Genomic DNA, 14,773 nt, shown 5'->3' with positions numbered 1-14,773 from the left:
TGCGAACTACTCACCTTTAATCTGGAGCCCAGCACCGTTTTTATACCAGTAAATGAGGCCAAACCTCAAATATAGCTCGACGGCCATATTGGACTGTCGTTGCGGAGCGCTCAAGGATCTCTCACGTCCTGCCTCTCACTTTAAGACGCTGTGCCGCAGAACACGCTAGCTGTTATAATAGGAGGTGTGGCAGTCTGCACGTGTGCATGTGTGTGTCCCGCACGACCATCTTCCAGCCAGTGATGATTCCATCCCTGCCACCGCTTTTCCCCCTTTCCCCCTCTCCATCACACTTCCTGCCTGTCCGCCTCACCACCTGTATTATTTAACAAACGGTGGCGTCTGTCACCTCGTCTGGGCTTCTGCGCATTTACCCTTCACAGCCACACTCCTCCTCCTCTCATCTCCCTCTATCCTTCCGGTCGCCTCTCCCCGGATGCGGGGTCTGGTTACACATCAATAGGACTCCGGTTACAGCCTTCTCTGCGTGCTGCCGCCTGCCGCTCCGTCTCCATGACCTGCCTCCACGCCCCACCTTCCTCATCCGTCTCCCCTTCCCTCACATCCTCCCCTCTCTGCTTTATCCTTCCACACCTTCTGTCCATGCAGACTACGGTATCTGTCACCCAAACCCTCCCTCTGTTCCTCTTTTTTCCCACCCTTCCTGTACCGCGGTATCTTCCTCTCCCCGTTTCCCCCCGCTCTTTCCTCCCTCTCCATTACCCTGAGTGTTATTGATGGAGGAGCTGGCCGTCAGCCAGGGAAGACGGTGCTCCACATTTGCCCGTTCCTCCGACTGTTGCCTCTGTTTCGTCGCTTGTGTCTGCCCGCCCGCCCCAGGAGGTGCTGTTCTTATCTGTTTCCATGCACGCTGCCCCTCTCTCCTCCAGCACTCACTCTGCTGTCACTCTGCTGTCTCTCCACGTTTGCCGTGCACGACCAGAGTGGCAGCCATGACACCATGATGTGGCCCTCCGTTTTCTCTCTGGAATTCCAGTCGTGGGGGAGTTAAATAATGATAGTGTTCTCGCCTGGAAATTGGATAATGTTGCTGTAGTTTCACGTTGTTAGCCCGCTAAAAGGGAATCTGGAAGCGGAACATGGTGTGACAGCGAGGATGACAAAGTCGAGCTGAGCCAAACTAGGCTTTCAGATGGATCTCGACAGAACAATGAAGTGCAATTTTGGGAGGCCGCTGTGATACAAATGTGGATGCCTTTCTTACGCGGATGGGGCTCATCATTTATGCTTCGGCGGACTGTTGTCAGGTTGGCACTGCAGCTTACCATGGGGAAGGGGGTAGAGGGCAGATCCGGAGGAGTTCTATGACTAGGATGGATGGCGAACACATTTAGATCACCTTGGCCAGAACTATAAAAGTTACAATACAATAACAAGTCGGAAAAGTGACAACTGGGAAGGATGTAGTTTGGAAAAACCGTCACAGCTCCCCTGGTCTGTGTAGGGTCTGCAGGCCCACCGATGCAATACCTGTGCACAACCCCTGTAGCTACGCCGAATCAGTTACCCACAGGATTAGAATCTGTTAGTGGTGGTGAGTTGCCGGGGTAGGGGGGCCGGGCACACACCCAACTGCCGTCACAGCTCAGCACGCCGTAAATGGTTAGCTTGTTGGCTAACGGTACTTAAGGTATGAGTTAATGTCAATGCACATGTTGAGCTTCCGGCTACATTAATATAGAGGCAGGCTAATATAACATGATCATTTAAAGCTGTGCTAATAAGTCAAACCAGGTGTGCAAACGTGCGTTAAGAAGCGGCGGTACAACATATACTGCCACCGGAGTTGTAACGACAGGCGACGACCCAGTTCTACAAGGCCCTCGATAAAGGGACTTTCTGCCATCCCAGGTGAAAGCAGTGATGTAGGTCATTTGTGGAGAAAAGTGGCCTGAAGGTCTTGTAAAGTGGAGATTATCTCTCGCAAATGATGATGATACCCTTGTGATTGGTTTACGCAGCGGGTACAGGTGATCGCCCGAGACGTGTGCTCCCAAGGGCCCTGTGAGGACCTGCCACTGCCAGTGTCTCATGCTGGCCTCACTGGGTGCTGAAAAACGTTGGTTGCGGTGCGCTCCACCTCTGTTCTTTTTGCCTTGAGCACCGAGTTCTGTCCATCGAGGTTAGAGAACAGAGGCAATGCCTTTGACCCCTAAAGCTTGACACAACATCTTCAACCATTAAAGGATCCATTTCACGGCTTTGGAACTCATAAAACACTGGTTCTGTGCATTTGGCTCGTGGCAAGTGTCGTGCAATATTTTTGGAAGCAGTTTCTAAGAGAGGAACAGTCTATTTATGGCTTTGTGAAAACTGCCAGACGATCAATTTTAGTATCTCCTCTGAGTAAAAAAAAAAAAAAGAAAAAGCCTGGGAATGGATACTATTGGGGATTTCCCAAAAACAAACCCATTGTTTTATCAGATTTTCCTGTATTTTTATTTGAACACAGACTCACAGGATTGCTTCAAAGGTCAGAAAATAGAATGTAAGCACTCAAAAACAGGAAGGGGATATTAGTCTCTAACTTTAGAACTCTTGTGAGTGGTGCAGATTTGCAGAAGTCGATTAGACCTGCTACCGCACATCTGTCGCCACGGCAGATTCTACTGTCTATCATTTCCTGTTTCTCGGGCGAGGCATTTTCCACATTAACTTTCATGAATTTCACATAAGGGTTGTCACTCTTTCTGAAGGTATGACTGCTCCGTAGCTCCGCTCGGTGCTGCCGCTCACACTAATAAGCTCCCCTCAACCCTGTGATATGCAATGCTACGCTATCTACCTCCGCTCACGCCTCCCGCGCTCTCCGGAGACTTCTCCGAGGTGAACGTAGCGAGGCGATGAGCTTAGTTAAGCACACATAAATTTGATTAGAACCCCTACTGGGATGCCCCCCCCTTCCTTTCCACCCATGGCCCATTCAATTTCTGACATTACCCTCAGCATCTGTCTGCCATTTCCACCCTCTGACTTCCCAGGATTCCCAGCTCCAGCCCTCAGAGGCTTGCTGATGTGCACCCAGAATATGTTAAACAGGTCTTCAGAGTAACTAGGAGGACTGGGGAAGAGTGAGAACACAGTCCCCTGTTCCTTTATGATCCGTGGGGACAGGATGCCTCAACCAACCCTGAGCCCAATCAAAGAGCTCTTTTCTTTATTTTTCTGTTTTCTTCGTTTCACAACAACCTTCAGGTCGCTCTGAGCGAGACTCTTGATTGATTAAAGGCGCACGGAGCCTTTCGTGCAAAGCTTGACATTGTAAGCCAGTGATTCACTCCTGCCCTATAGTCTTGCGGGCTCTCCCACCGCCAACGTAAAGCACTCACAGCAGGGCAACGACCTTAGTCATCACACCGGCGCTTGTTAAATCCCGCCACAGAGATGCGTATCCGATGACTGTCCTCTTTCAGGTCCCGGCCTGCATTGAGCGTGGAAGAGAAAAGATCCCCAACAAGCCCGTGCGTAGCGGCGTCCGCCTGCGCGAGCCCTCTTCTAGCTCGGGACGTGCTTAGAAAATTGGCGAAATCGGATGCTTGAAAACAGTTTTCACCTGCTGTCCCATTGCTCATCCTCATCCTGTCCCCCACACTATCATTTAATCCCTCTGCTCCTCCCCGTTGAATATTGTTTAGACGACGATGCCCGGGCTTGTTCGCGGGTAGCCTCTTCGCTAGCACGGTATCATTTCAGGTGCCTCTAATTGTAACCCCTGCCCCAAAGTTGTTATAACACTTCTATAACCTCCACACTTGTTTGTTTGCTGGCTCTTCTCCTGAGCATTAGTCCAAGGGGAGTGTTGTGTCTGTTTTAGAAGCGAATTCTTTGCTGTTTAACTGGGCAACCTTGCCTACCGGTCATGCCTAGCTCCTGTGAACACAGGCCAATGTGGTTTCAATGCAATTTAATTGTTGTTTCAGTCAAATGGGGGAGAAGAGGCATCAGAGGTACTGACAGATGTCAAGTTGTCTGTGGATTTTAATTTTTAAATGTGCGTTTTGGACCTCTTCCTCTGATGTTGCCCTCATTTTCCTCTACGCTTTCCACAACCCTCTTTTTTTTGTTGATAGCTTGAAAAGCTCTGACAAACCTCCGGCTGTTTCTCCGATACAGTCTGCTCATTCACGCGCCGCCGTAGAAACCGGCGCCTCTCTGAGATCTGAACCAACTGTCGCACAAACTGCCCACGAGGAAGCGCAGCCCCGTGATATCGCTTTAATTTTCCCGTCTCCCTTAATTACCATCGACTTCCTCTCCTCTGTTTGACCTAATTTGAATTCTTGGTTCTTGTTGTTGCTTTTGATTTAAGAATCTGTCTGGGGGGCCTATTTTGTTTGTCTGACTCACTCACTAAATATTTAATTAGGGCTCTGTCAATTGGGCTCACTTAGAATGTCAAGTCCAGCAATATCTGTTGACTGGCCTCACTGCCTGGGGCTTATTTATTTATTTAGTAATTATTCTTTGTCGTAGATCCGGAGCACAGAAAGAAATTAATTCTACTCACGCCGCCATGATGTTGCACGCCGTCCTTTCCTCTCTGCTGTTGGGTCATCAGTCTTGGCTGATTCCTTCCTGTTGCTTCTGCTTCCAGGTGCTTCTCTCCTCGCCAATGGGCAGCTGAATGGGTCGGGGTCAAAGAACGGCCACAAAGAAGACGGGTCCTTGCGCTCCCAGGGCCTGGATGGCGGCAAGTACTGCGAGGACGGCCCCGCCAAGAAGAGGTGAGACCGCGCCGGGTTGTCATCCGGGTCGGGAGACAGAACTTGGTACAACAGCAAGTTTGTTGCTGCCGCCCTGCTGGTTTATATCGAAGGCCGTGTTGCACTCGATGGTCGGTGTCCGGGTTACACTTCAGCCCCTTCTCCACCAACACTTTTATGACCAGAAATGTATTTATTTATTATTTATTCCCACCACACTTGAAGTGTTCCAAGGTTTTTTAAAATCCCGGGTGAATGATGGATGGTCCTGCGATGGGGAGGGAAAGGCTCTGCTTCAACGTGTGTGTTATTCTTGGAATCCTTGTGTTTCAGACTTTTCAATGTGAAACTCTTCCAGTCTGCTTCACACGTGCACTGAACCACTTGGTATCACTGCGCAGTCCTGGAACTGAGTGGTGGGGAAGCAAACGCTGCTCCGGTGGACGGTTGTAATTCCTTTAATGCAGGAGATAGATTTTCAAATCACAGGCCGGAAAATATGATTTAAAAATAATCACATTGTAGAGGGAAATAAACACCCACCCCCACTCACACAGACACACACACACATACACTCATTCACACACACACACACACTCTAACTAAGCACACAGTAGCAGAGCAACAGTGATTATTCTCCTCTTTTATTCTTATGCTTTTATTGCCACTCACATTTTTTTTCATTCTCGCTACGGTACTGATATGTGTGTGTGTGTGTGTGTGTGTTACTTGTACATGCTAAATCACTTTACCAGCAAAGTGGGGACATTTTGAGGAAATGGGAATATTTGGGCTGGACCTCACAATTTCAAAGGGCTGTTTAAGGGTTAAGACATGGCTTTAAGGGTGAGGTTAATGCTTTATATCTATGAAAGTCCTCACAAAGATAGAAGTGCAAGAGTGTGCATGCAATCGTGGATCTGTGTTGTTTTGTTCTGCTGACTCTCTCTCTCTCTCTCTCTCTCTCAACCACACACAGTCATACACGCACACACACACACACACACACACACACACATACACTCATTCACACACACACACACACACACACACTCTAACTAAGCACACAGTAGCAGAGCAACAGTGATTATTCTCCTCTTTTATTCTTATGCTTTTATTGCCACTCACATTTTTTTTCATTCTCGCTACGGTACTGATGTGTGTGTGTGTGTGTGTGTGTGTTACTTGTACATGCTAAATCACTTTACCAGCAAAGTGGGGACATTTTGAGGAAATGGGAATATTTGGGCTGGACCTCACAATTTCAAAGGGCTGTTTAAGGGTTAAGACATGGCTTTAAGGGTGAGGTTAATGCTTTATATCTATGAAAGTCCTCACAAAGATAGAAGTGCAAGAGTGTGCATGCAATCGTGGATCTGTGTTGTTTTGTTCTGCTGACTCTCTCTCTCTCTCTCTCTCTCTCTCAACCACACACAGTCATACACGCACACACACACACACACACACACACACACATACACTCATTCACACACACACACACACACACACACTCTAACTAAGCACACAGTAGCAGAGCAACAGTGATTATTCTCCTCTTTTATTCTTATGCTTTTATTGCCACTCACATTTTTTTTCATTCTCGCTACGGTACTGATATGTGTGTGTGTGTGTGTGTGTTACTTGTACATGCTAAATCACTTTACCAGCAAAGTGGGGACATTTTGAGGAAATGGGAATATTTGGGCTGGACCTCACAATTTCAAAGGGCTGTTTAAGGGTTAAGACATGGCTTTAAGGGTGAGGTTAATGCTTTATATCTATGAAAGTCCTCACAAAGATAGAAGTGGAAGAGTGTGCATGCAATCGTGGATCTGTGTTGTTTTGTTCTGCTGACTCTCTCTCTCTCTCTCTCTCTCAACCACACACAGTCATACACACACACACAGTCATACACACACACACACACACCACACACACACACACACACCCTGACAGGGCATCAAAGCACCAGTGTAAAGCTCGGGGCGTGTTCTAGGGGGCCGGACTGCAGCAGATGTCCTTCTGTAATGAGCGGCCCATACTGGGCTCCATTCACAGCACATCCAGCACCTGCCCGTGTCCCCTTAGATGTCATTTGATAGCGCAAACTCAAAATCCCAGTTATTTCAACCTTTCATCTACCTGGCTTCAAACCAGAGGGGTGCCTGTCTGGAGGAAAACAGAAGAAATAGGACGCTGTTCTTCAGAGCCTCGGCACATTGGGAATAGTGGTTTTCTTTTAATCACTCTATCAGGTGATCTTAAAGTCACCTAACTAACAACTAGTGTTGATCTTTGACCTCAGCAGAGTTCAAGAACCTGTGAGATAAGGCTTGGAGGAAGTGATCGCTGGGAAATGGACACGTATCATATTCTGTAATGAAATGCACCTGCTCTAGCCTACAAAGGCTAATGCTGTTACAAGCGTAGTGATTTTAGCATGTGTGTGTGTGTTCTGGTACTCGCTACATTTTGAGAACCAAAAATACTCATTCTACCAGCAAAGTGAGGACATTTTCCTCACAGCTTTAAAGGGCTATGTGACAGTTTAGAGATGGTTTTTGAGGTTAGAATTGGGTTCTGGTTAAGGTCAGGGAGTAAGTTGGGATGTTTTTGTTAAGGTAGGGAGCTGGAGAAAGCAGTATGTCTGTGAAAGTCCTCACAAAGACAGAACTCTCACACACACCCTCTAACTGGTCTCTGATGCTAATGCCAAATATCCCTTTACAAAGCTCTGTGCGTGCATGTGTGTGAGTGCACGTGCGAAGGGTGACTCCGCTGCCCTGCTCTGTTCCTGAGCAGGACTAACAGGGAGGATTCCAGGAGTTTTCACACCTGGCACAGCCGAGACAGGAGGGAGGAGCGCCGTTGCCGCTGCCTCCAGTTCGCAGCGGCGGAGGGAGAAACTTTCCTAGTTTGCAGGGAGGATGAAGGGATAGAGGGCGAAGAGAGACAAGTGGGAGGAGGAGCAGCACATGAGAGGCAGCGAGGTGGAGAAAGGAAAGGAGGCAAAGACAGAAGGACAGGTGCGGCTGGTTATTTTGGCAGGAAGCGTCCGCCTTTAGAAGTCTTTGAGACCGACTCTGTGTTTGCCTTCCCATGCTCCCGAGATCGTTGGAGGAGACTGGCAGCACCTCCCTTCAAGCATGCTGCTTCATCTCCCCCATGACCAGCCTCTCCCAGTAGGATTCACGTGCCAAAAACTGGGACACACACACACACGTGTGTATTACCAGCAGTGTTTCTTTGTCCCAGCCATGGTTTACTGACCTAAATATATCCACTCACCTCTGATTCCTGCACCTGCAGGTGTAGCTTTCCATTAGCAGGAGAACAGAATCCCTTTGTCCTGCCCCCTGCAGGACGTCCCGATGACCGGCAGCCTTCAGAGGAACCGGCTCCCACCGTTGTTGGCGCGGCGGGCTGCAGTTATTCTGGAGCTCATAGTTATTGTCTGATGTTGCTTTGCGGCATTTGAAGCAAATTTGGCCTCATTTCTCAGCTGTAAACAGAAACGTTTCCGCTATCGCGTCTCCTCTGGTCCATGTTCTACTCCGTGCTCAACTGCGGGTTGAAACAAAGGTGTGAAGTGCTCTAGAATCACCCGGAAGCGCGCCTGTGTGGATCCCAACTTGAGTGGCCCCTCTTAAAGGAGACATTGGAACTTATTTTCTGCCCCCCCACACTCCCATTGAACCCCACTTTTGGCTCTATTTGAATCCGTGCCTCTGTTGTCTCAGCCAAGACACACACTCAGCTGCTGCGGCTTGTTTTGTTTCGACTTAATGAATGCCAAGTGTGTACACACACTCACTCACACGCGGCACACACACACAGGCTTGTCTAACATAACCATTCCCTCTTGTCAGTAATGTAAAATCACCTTTTTTCTGTGCTGTGGGATTGAGTTACTGTGTTTCTACAGCAGAGTTCTTGATTGTATCTGTTGATGGGGTGCAGAGACGCACGTTTCTGACTTTTCAGTAACAGTAGATACTTTTGGGCCTTTTAAAATCAGAAAAATTTGGAACCCAGTTGAAGTTCTGGTTTCCATCTTTTTTTCTCCGCTCGTGCCGGCTCTCGCTGTCTCCCAGCCTTCTGTCGCTGGCTCCAGCCTGCGTGTCTGCATTTCATTTTCCAAACCCTCCTCTAAAACCCTCGCCGTCGCAGCGGCCTCCGCTCCTCTGATGTCGCATTAGCCGTCCACCGCGGTGCACAGCGGCGCTCCACGGTGCTACGACCCTGATTTCCGCTGTCAAACACAAGTGGCAGAGCCGCACTTGGCACGCAAAATGGTGTATGTCATGCTTTTTTTTTTACATAATGTGGAATTCACGGCAGTTATTTTTAGATTTTGTGTAATGAGTCTTTTGGGTCCTTTTATACCTGAAGTAATACACAAGCCCCGCCCATAACAAAGGGGCGGGGCCAGCCTGTCAATCAGGCCTGCGCTGAGCTGCCACTCATGTTGAAGCTTTTGATAACATAACAGAAGGATTTATTATTAAATACTAATGAATAAGGTTAATAAAGTCTGTATTTAATCATATAGAATAATCTCATGGAAAAATTTGAACTGTGAATGTAATTAGTACATTTAATTCTTGAAATTTAATATGTTGGTGGGCTGTTAACGCAGGACCTCAGTTGAGACAAGGCAGAAACATGGCATCTTCGCGTGTGTGTGTCTGTGTGTGTGTGTGTGTGTGTGTGTGGTACCTCAAACATCTACCCCAGTGTTGAGTTCTTTCAGCTGTAAATTGTCACTTTATCAGAAATGCCTTCACCGATGTAGCAGAGATGATGTATTTAATGTTGTCACTTGTTCTAGATGTCTGGTTTGAGCCCCCACCCCCCACCCCCCACCCCCCACCTCCCCTCCTGTCTGTAGCCTCGGGGTCTCGCGTCTATTTAAAGCCTCTCTGGATCCAAACAGCATAATGAGCCTGATTGCGGAGCACATCTCCAACCATCTTGGTTGTTTATTGACCTAACCTGGCTGCGGCTACCCCCCCCCCCCCCCCCCCCCCCCCCCGGGGAGGGGGGAGGGATGATTTCAAGAGAAAGGCAGAGGTCAGAGGTCGTGGAATTTGAGTTTAGCTTACATTGTGAAGGAATCGCAAACAGCCCCCGAGAGGTGGACCTTGACCGCTAAACAAAAGGCCGTGCATACGCGCAGCCTTTTATCTTATCTGACTGGGGGGGGAGGAAGCAGGGCAGGATGCAACTGTGGAACTCATTTGTTTCTCTGCTGTTGAGCACCACACGTCTCACAGCAGCGCCAACATCTGGATGTGTTTTTCGCCTTACTTAAATGCCACTTAGGGACAGTCGCTTTACAGCGCGGCTGCGTTTCAGGTGGCAAAGAGGACAATGGCTGACGTCCGCCTGACCTAATGGAACATTTAGAGATTCACAGAAACGCGGCTAAGCTCACGCCGCTGTCGCGCGGCATTTTCTCTCTGCATCTGCCTATCCGGCCATCCCCTCTCCAGTCCAGTCGTTCGGAAAAAGAAGGGACAGGGTAGTGAAAATCCAAGGTTATGTTTGAATATACACGCCAGCTCTGCGTGAATATGAGCTTCTCGATGTACTGACATCAGCTGACAGCTAAATGCTAAAAACCATCTAACGGGTAGAAAGGCTCCCTCGGCGTGTTTTCCCTTCCAGTGACCTTGGCTCCTTGCCTGATGGAGGTGCTTGTTTGTGCTTGGCGTGCACATGCTGAGTGTTTATGTAGAGGCAGTAAAGACCCTGTTTGCATGTGTGACGGACAGAAAGGTCAGCAGGTCAGTCCCCAGTCGGCTTCAGGTGTGGAAGTTTGTCTCCAGTTTGTCCTGAGCACAGCTCCAAGTTTCCACTGCCCACACTTCTCCCTGTCATGAGTTAGCAAACATGTGTGAATATAAGCTTAGGGGTCAGAGTGATCTCTGGAAAGAGGATCTGACTAACGTGAGGTTTAATGTGTGGAGAAAAGACATTTATCAGATGCAAGTTTGTGCTTTTCACACATGTGCTTTAATCACCATTCCCACATGAAGGTGGTGCCACTTAGAGTGTAATCACACTGTAAATACTGTTTTCACTCATTTATCAGCCGACATACTTCATAGGGAGACACACACACACACACACACACACACACACACACACCACACACACACACAACACACACACACACACACACACACACACACCACACAGACAGGAGGGAGCCAGCTGCAGCATGAGGGTCTTATCAGGAGCTGGAACATCTGATGGGGTCTTTCCTGAGTGGTTCCCGTGTGTTCCTCTTCATGCTTCCTTCATTCCTCGGTCTAATATAGATCTCATAACTGTCCTCGGAGGTGAGGTAGAACCTACAGAACCCGGGATGTTCTGAGCGGCGTCCAGCTACAGGCTGCACGCCGTGTTGCTGTTGGCGTGCTGTTGAGTTTGCGTGAAGAGTTTGACGACTTTTCCGTCCGCTGTCAGAGGGTCAGGGGAGACCTCTGGATCTCGTTCGGTGATTCTCCGCCGGGGCGGACGTTGGTCTGGAGCTGTCACCATGGAAACCGCCGTCATTTGAAAGGTGTTGATAAGGCGGTGACTAAAGACGGTCCTTGAAAGGTGGCTTGGGTGCGGGCGTGTGATCTATGGGGTCCGTCCACACCGGCGGGCTCCCTTTGGCAGTCTGAATCACATTAAAGCCACTGAAGGTCGTTTTTCTCCCCGCTTACTCTCTCTGTCCGCTGTCTGCCACCTGCAACATGTTTTTTTTGTCTTCCCTCGTGAATGAAAGGTAAAACATGACAAAGCCCTTTATCGTCTCTGTCTCCCTGCTCCTCCTCACTGTCGGAATTGTCAGAAGGTTGTCACTGGCTGTCTCCGGGATACTCAATGCTACAGCGGCTACAGCGGCAGGTGTGATGTTAGACATTAGCGCAGCCGCTCGGGTGGTAGATGAACGGACGTTGGATGGATGGGATGGATGGGGGGACTGATGGATGAGAGCGGGATTACAACATGGGTGAAAGGTCCATTTTTGCTTCTCAGATTGTTCTTTATTTAGGCCAATCATTCTAATTTAAACTCAACTGAGCCCTAGCTAACGTCTGTGAGCAGTCATCCGGAATCCCCAGAGCTGAATCGGCGGCTAAAGCTAATGGGAATAAGCTCAAGTTTCGGTAACTGTAGTTTTTGTTACCATGCTGCCAGCTTGGCTTGTATTCCTGTGGAAATTTTACAATCCTGCCTTTTTTTCAAGCAGTTAAATGGATCTGGTCCATTTGTGTCATTAGAGCAATAAAACTATCCAGGGTTCAGCTTACCAAAAAGGCTTTATTGAGAGCTCCGTGTCTGCTCTGCTTACTATTTTAGAGAGCTTACAGCACGCTGCTCCCTCCTCTGCAAAATTGCATTTTCCATGATTGAATTTGTTGGATAGTAGGACAGCTTAATGCATATTATGGCATATTAAGGGCACACTAGTGTATTGTGTGTGAGTGTGTCTGTGTGTGTGTGTGTGTGTGTGTGTGTGTGTGTGTGTGTGTGTGTGTGTGTGTGCGCGCCTCACTTTTGGACCATTAATGTCTACAAGCACGCGTCCACGTCTGCACTACATGTATGCTTGGCCCTGCCAGCATTTTTGTCTGTGCCTTATTATAGAAGAGGGGGAAAGTGGATTAAAAGATGCGAAACCAGATTAACATCAAAAATAAAGTCTGTGTCGGAGGGTAGAAGGCTGCAAAATGCTTTAAGACTGATGTAAATGTTTATTGCCAAGCAGTTTTAAATCGTTTTCGCCTGCAGAGCTCAGAAAGCTCCGAGTGAACCCTCGTTATTTTTTGTTTCTCTGCTCTCCGCTCGTGTGTGTGTGTGTGTGTGTGTGTGTGTGTGCGTGCGTGCGTGTGCGTGTGCGTGCCCAGTGTGTAATCCCTCACCTGTCCTTGTCGTTCATCCCTCCGAGCCACGTCCTTCGCTCTCATCGCTGCCTGAAGAGCCAAAAGTTTCACAAGGACGGCGCTCGCGTCTGCCGTGCCGTGCAGGAGCGATTCTTGGCGTCCGCGTCTCCAGTCCAGTCTCTAAAGTAACCTAGGAGATGAGACAGCGCGGCGCTCACGTGGCGTGCTGTTCCTCTTTGTTGTGGCAGTAGTAACCATTCAGGGATGCAGGAAAAGGCCTTAAGGGGTGGAAGAAGATTGTACTTTAACTCGTCTTTTTCTCCCATTTATGGTCACCATCATTTCCTTTAATGCTTGAAATTTTTCGAGATTTGCATTTTTTCCTTTGATGTGTTGTTTTTCTTGGTCTGGATCCAGGTTACCTTTTGTAACCCCATAAACAAATACCTTAAATAAATAACAACAGTAAGGGTGATTAAACTACTGCTTCCAACAAATCAAACCTGCTCATTTATTCTTCCGACCTATCCCGTTCAAACGCGCCAGTATTTCCTCGTGCGTGTTCGTCTCTCAGTTTCTCACGTGTTGAGCTCGCGCCCGTCTCGCCGCAGGTAATCGACACATTCTGACACCACGCTGTTACTCCGATTGAAGTGTAATCGGAGTTCTGCCCTTTCTCGCCACACCAAATGCTTTGTCTGTGTTCTCCAGACATGATCCTATCTGCCGCATGCTTTGCTCTGGTCCGTGGCAAATTGACAAATAATGCCGGGATATCACATTGCTTATATCGCTGCTGCGTGACAATTCTAGCATTGCACACACGCACACACACACACATGAAATCTTGGAACACGATTGGATAGTGAGCTGTGTGAATGTGTTCTTGTGCGTGCCATGCTATTTAGTGGGGACCGTACTTCATATTTTACGACAGACGTGAGGACATTTTTAGTAAATCGGGTCATTTTAGCTGTTCTCACCACTTCAGAGGTCTGTTATCTGGGTTAAAGGTTAGATTAGAAATGGGGTCATGTTAAGAAAATTAGTTCTGATGGTAAGGGGCACGGCAATGTCTATGAAAGTCCCCACAACAACAGAAGTGTGTGTGTATGTGTGTGTGTGGGGGGTGACAAATAAGCCCATCACTTCGCTTCGACATCCACTTCTTTAATATTCTCCTCCTTCACTGATGCGCAGCGTGAAATAGAGAGAGAGGAGACGAGCGGAGAAATGAGGGAGACACTTGGCTGCCTTTGTGCCCCCCACAAGAGCGTGCGTGTGTGTGTGTGTGTGTGTGTGGTGGGGGGTGCAGGAAAAATTAAATGGCTGAAAGTGAGACCAAAGATAAGGAAACTTCATCAATCTATGGCAGGATGCAGTTGATTTTACAGACATTTGTGTTTGTTTAAAGGTGCTGATGCAGCTATAGCTGTGTGTGTGTGTGCGTGTGCGTGTGTGTGTGTGTGTGTGTGTGTGTGTGTGTGAGGAAAGGGCGACTACTTGCATGCATATATTTATGCAATAAATCTAATCATTGAACTCAAAGTTATGTAAAAATGTCATTTTCTGGGTCCAAAAAGTTCTGATGATTCTGGTTTGGTAACCAAAGTTGACCTGCTCTCTGTGCTCCTCCTCAGACCTCGGCTCCAGGCCCAGAGGAAGTTCGCCCAGTCCCAGCCCAACTCTCCAAGCACTACACCCATCAAGGTGGCCGACACGGGCGGCCTGGCCGCCGTCTCCTCCTCGTCCCTCTCATCGCTCTCCCTGTCCTCGCTGTCCTCTTCCATTCAGGACCTGTCTCGCCGCAAGCCTAAGACGGAGGACTTCCTCACCTTCCTCTGCCTCAGAGGTGAGAGCTGAAGGAGACGTAAACACGTGGGCGTGATGGCGGCGCTGCGGAGCGCTAATGTTAGCGGTGTTTATGGAGCTCCAGGCTGAAGGGTGGACATTTCGCTTCTGTTTGGCAGCTCATCGGCAACCCGATCTGTGCTCTAACACTTTATTCTTATTATAGAACCACGTGCACAAAGAGGGGTGTGCACATTTCTTTGTTGCTCCGCATTAGTCGGCAGATCTTGAAAAAAGTTGCTTATTCCCATGGAAGCAATGCAGCAACCGTAGTGGAATACACATATTAGCCGGGTTCCGCTCGGGGGTTTCCTC

At 48.5% G+C, this 14,773-nt stretch overlaps 1 protein-coding gene across 1 annotated transcript in view; it reads left to right on the top strand.

Moving 5' to 3' along the window:
* jarid2b (jumonji, AT rich interactive domain 2b) overlaps window positions 1-14,773 on the top strand; it is a 68,978-nt gene that overhangs the window by 35,658 nt on the left and 18,547 nt on the right. The window contains exons 3-4 of the mRNA XM_057020165.1: window positions 4,616-4,745; window positions 14,248-14,459. Coding sequence (XP_056876145.1) covers window positions 4,616-4,745; window positions 14,248-14,459 — 342 coding nt within the window. The remainder of the gene's footprint in view (window positions 1-4,615; window positions 4,746-14,247; window positions 14,460-14,773) is intronic.

The sequence above is a fragment of the Takifugu flavidus genome, chromosome 21, assembly GCF_003711565.1.
Source record: "Takifugu flavidus isolate HTHZ2018 chromosome 21, ASM371156v2, whole genome shotgun sequence".
NCBI classification, from domain to species: Eukaryota; Metazoa; Chordata; class Actinopteri; order Tetraodontiformes; family Tetraodontidae; genus Takifugu; species Takifugu flavidus.
The sequence above is the reverse complement of the archived record's forward strand: the minus strand, read 5'-3'. Positions and strand labels throughout refer to the sequence as shown.